Source organism: Condylura cristata, unplaced genomic scaffold, assembly GCF_000260355.1.
Source record: "Condylura cristata isolate star-nosed mole 26May11 unplaced genomic scaffold, ConCri1.0 scaffold00002, whole genome shotgun sequence".
NCBI classification, from domain to species: domain Eukaryota; kingdom Metazoa; phylum Chordata; class Mammalia; order Eulipotyphla; family Talpidae; genus Condylura; species Condylura cristata.
Window position 1 is genome coordinate 58,972,296 of NW_004567103.1, and position 3,282 is coordinate 58,975,577.

The 3,282-nt window shown below is 50.1% G+C and overlaps 1 protein-coding gene across 1 annotated transcript; it reads left to right on the plus strand.

The window, feature by feature from the left end:
- Positions 1–307: 307 nt before the first annotated feature.
- On the plus strand, positions 308–1,789 carry RPRM (reprimo, TP53 dependent G2 arrest mediator candidate). Its single transcript, XM_012724912.1, has one exon. It carries the CDS (start codon positions 572–574, stop codon positions 899–901), a length of 330 nt encoding a protein of 109 aa, XP_012580366.1. The 5' UTR covers positions 308–571; the 3' UTR covers positions 902–1,789.
- The last annotated feature ends 1,493 nt before the right edge of the window (positions 1,790–3,282 follow it).

The window sequence follows — 3,282 nt, forward strand, 5'->3', positions numbered from 1 at the left end:
CTGACACATAGAGCTGGCGTGACCCAGTTCTTCTGAAACTTTCAGCTGATCGCAATTCTTCCCCCAAACGAAAGTCTTTGATCATCCATCAAGCCAGGAAAGTACAGTGACCTCTGCCAAGTCTTCGCAGCTGAAAAGACGCGAAAGAAGGAGAGCAAGACCAGGAGGCTCGCTCCTTCGCTTCCCCAACGCCCAACAGCAGCTGGAGCAGAGCGACTGCGCTACCGGGAGAGGTCGCTGTTTGCTCGTGGCAGCCTCGCTACCTCCGCCGTCCGCCCTCCCACGGCTTCGCTGGCCCAGCCCCGCTAAGTTCTAAAAGCCCCCAGTAGAGCGAGCGCCAGGAACGAGCACCGCCCGGACTGGAGCAGACCGCACTGAACAGGCTGCTGCACGCGTCAGAAAGGCTCTTGGGAAACTCTCACCACGCCGGGACTTTGGAAGGAGAGAGCGAGCAGCCCCACGCGCGCGCAAGTCTGCGAGTGAGCGCTCAGCCGGGCACCTGTTTCTACCCCGCCGCCGCCTTCCCCACCGCTCCTGCCCGCGCCTCCCGGGGCGCCCGCCCGCTCCCGCGATGAATCTGGCGCTGGGCAACCAGACCGATGTGGCGGGCCTGTTCCTGGCCAACAGCAGCGAGGCGCTGGAGCGCGCAGTGCGCTGCTGCACCCAGGCATCGGTGGTCACCGACGACGGCTTTGAGGAGGGTGGCCCTGACGAGCGCAGCCTGTACATCATGCGCGTGGTGCAGATCGCTGTCATGTGCGTGCTCTCGCTTACGGTGGTCTTCGGCATCTTCTTTCTCGGCTGCAACCTTCTTATCAAATCTGAGGGTATGATCAACTTCCTGGTGAAAGACCGGAGACCGTCAAAAGAGGTGGAGGCTGTGGTCGTGGGGCCCTACTAACCGGCCCTCCGGCCCCCGCGGCAGCCGCCCCACGCCTCCCCACTTCACCAGCCGGGCCGCGCCCCCTCACCATCCGAGACTGGGCGAGGCAAACCTGTCAGAGTCAGTTATTTCTCTTCACGTCTGACTTTCGGGATGAAGCTCTCTTGCTCACTCTCTGAAAGTCCCCAAGCCTGGCTTGAGGAGGAGATCGCCCTAACACTGGACTTGCTGCAGAAGCAAGTAGCACGAGGGCGACGAGGGTGCAGAACTTTGGAAGCTGCCGCTAGCGTGGATGCGGGGAGAGCCCAAGAGCGAAAGCCCTTCTCCCCCCGCAGGTGGGCCAAACTCTGGGGCAGGAAGAGACGGCGGGTAGGGGCATTGATGGGCACCCTTGCCTGGCGGCCTGGCGGAAAAGTGACCCGCGGATACATTCAATCATCCTCATGGAAACACACAAATTCGTGTCTGGATTAGCGCCCACTTGCCCGCATTCGCCTGCCTCCCAGCTTGGGCGGGAGAGGCGATTAATGCCTTTGATTGATTGTAACATAAAGGGATTTTGTGTTTGTTTGCTTGAATACAAATATTTGATAAGTCCTTTTCTGCCCTAGTGGCTTGTTTGCCTGCAGGGGGTTGGAGTTTTGTCTTCGTGAGGAAGGGGTGGGGGGAGGGGAGCCTGTGACTGTGAAGGGAATGATTTGTTTCTTTTATTGCATTTTTCAACTGGGTCTTTGTAAAAGGGCTCGCGCCCCAGCTGGCCCCGGGCAAAGACCCGGAATAGAACTTGTAGCTGATGACTGCACGGTTTACGCTACAAAAGTGCTCTTGACATTCGTGATACCGTTTTGACTTTTTTCTTATTTAACATTTCCTTAATAAATGCAATATTTAAATGTTTTGTTCCTGGCCTCCTGGTGGTCATTTGCGTTCTAGGAGGATGGGAAAGGATGGCGGTGAGGAGTCAGGTTGCCAGCTGGGGAATTCGCTTTGGAGAGCTGCGATTCAACTCCTGGATCCCGTGGAGGGACGAGGGTGGGAACGCGTCGGAGAGGCCAGCAGACGAGCGAGACATGGAGAGACTTTGGGCACTGGAGCCATCCCGGAGGCAGCAGCCTTTCTTTTCCTTTAGAATTATTATTTTTATATTTCATTTAGGCTGAGCTCTCTGAGTAAAGCGAGACAACAGGAGGTCCCCAAGGGAGGATTGCACTTTCGTGCGGGGTTCCGGTGGGAACGCATCCGGATGCTCAAAAAAAAAAAAAAAAAACAACAATAAAGAAAATAATGGGAGGAAAAGTAGCTGCTAAAGTACTTCATGTTGCTAATTCTCCTAGGGCACACCATTGTCACTAAATCTTAAAATGCGTTCTTTGCCATATTAATGTTATCTTGCAAAAGACCAAGATTAAAAAATAGTGTCTGCTCTTAATTTAGAGTGATCAGCCCTAAGCACTGCAAAGGGATTCACAGGAGTTAGCCTGTGTCCTGTCAGGGATGATTAGGCCTGTGTGGAGTTAAAGGTGGTCTTCAGCACACAGAAAGTGAATAGTGTTGGAAAGAAGAGCCTAGAAAAACTTCAAATGTGAAAATCCAAAGGTTTAAGCGCAAATGTGAAAATCCAAGCTTAATCTTGATAAGAGAGGATTATTTTTCTACCTCTTGTAGGGTCCTAAATGTTTTCAAGAATATAAAGGGATGCATAACAGCTATAGCAATTCAATAATTCACCAAAATAGATACAAAAATGACAAAAATGTAAGAACCATAAAGTACCCCCATTCACTCTGAAGCAGCACAATCTCGGTGTATACAATGTTAGTGATTCAAAGCACTGGGATTAGAGGTTTAGTGTCCTTTAATATTCTGTCCTCTATTTGTCAATTTCATACTCAAAGTATATCTTGCCAGGAATTATGACCTAGGCTGATTTTTTTTTTTTTTGAATGCTAATAGGTATCCGGCTTGAAAGGGAAAAGGGATATTGAAGTTTTGTCTGTTGTTCCTGTCTTTAGCAGGTAAGAGTTGTTTGTTTGACTTTTCTTGTTTTTAGTTTTTTGCTTTTTTGAAATCTGGGTAGGGGAACAGGGTCAACCTGTAGTTAAAGGTGAGTCATGAAAAGCAGTTTCCTATCTATCTTCCTGATAGATAGGAAGGAAATGGAAACATCTTATTTTGTAGATAGTTTCTGTGGTATCCAGTTGATCTGCTGTCTCCATGTTTCACAGGTTTCAAAAGGAGAACAAAAGCAGAACACTTGGTTCACGATGACACAACAGAGTTTTAAAATTAAGCTCAAGTTTTGTGGCTTCAACATCTGCTAAGAGATCCCTCTTCCTGCATATTCGTTAGTCCACCAGTGAATTCAGCCAGCACTTGAGTTTGGGAATCAAAAACCAATT

What these genes read in the sequence shown, in the direction of transcription:
- RPRM (XM_012724912.1), top strand. Translation starts at nt 572, where the DNA reads ATGAATCTGGCGCTGGGCAACCAGACCGATGTGGCGGGCCTGTTCCTG.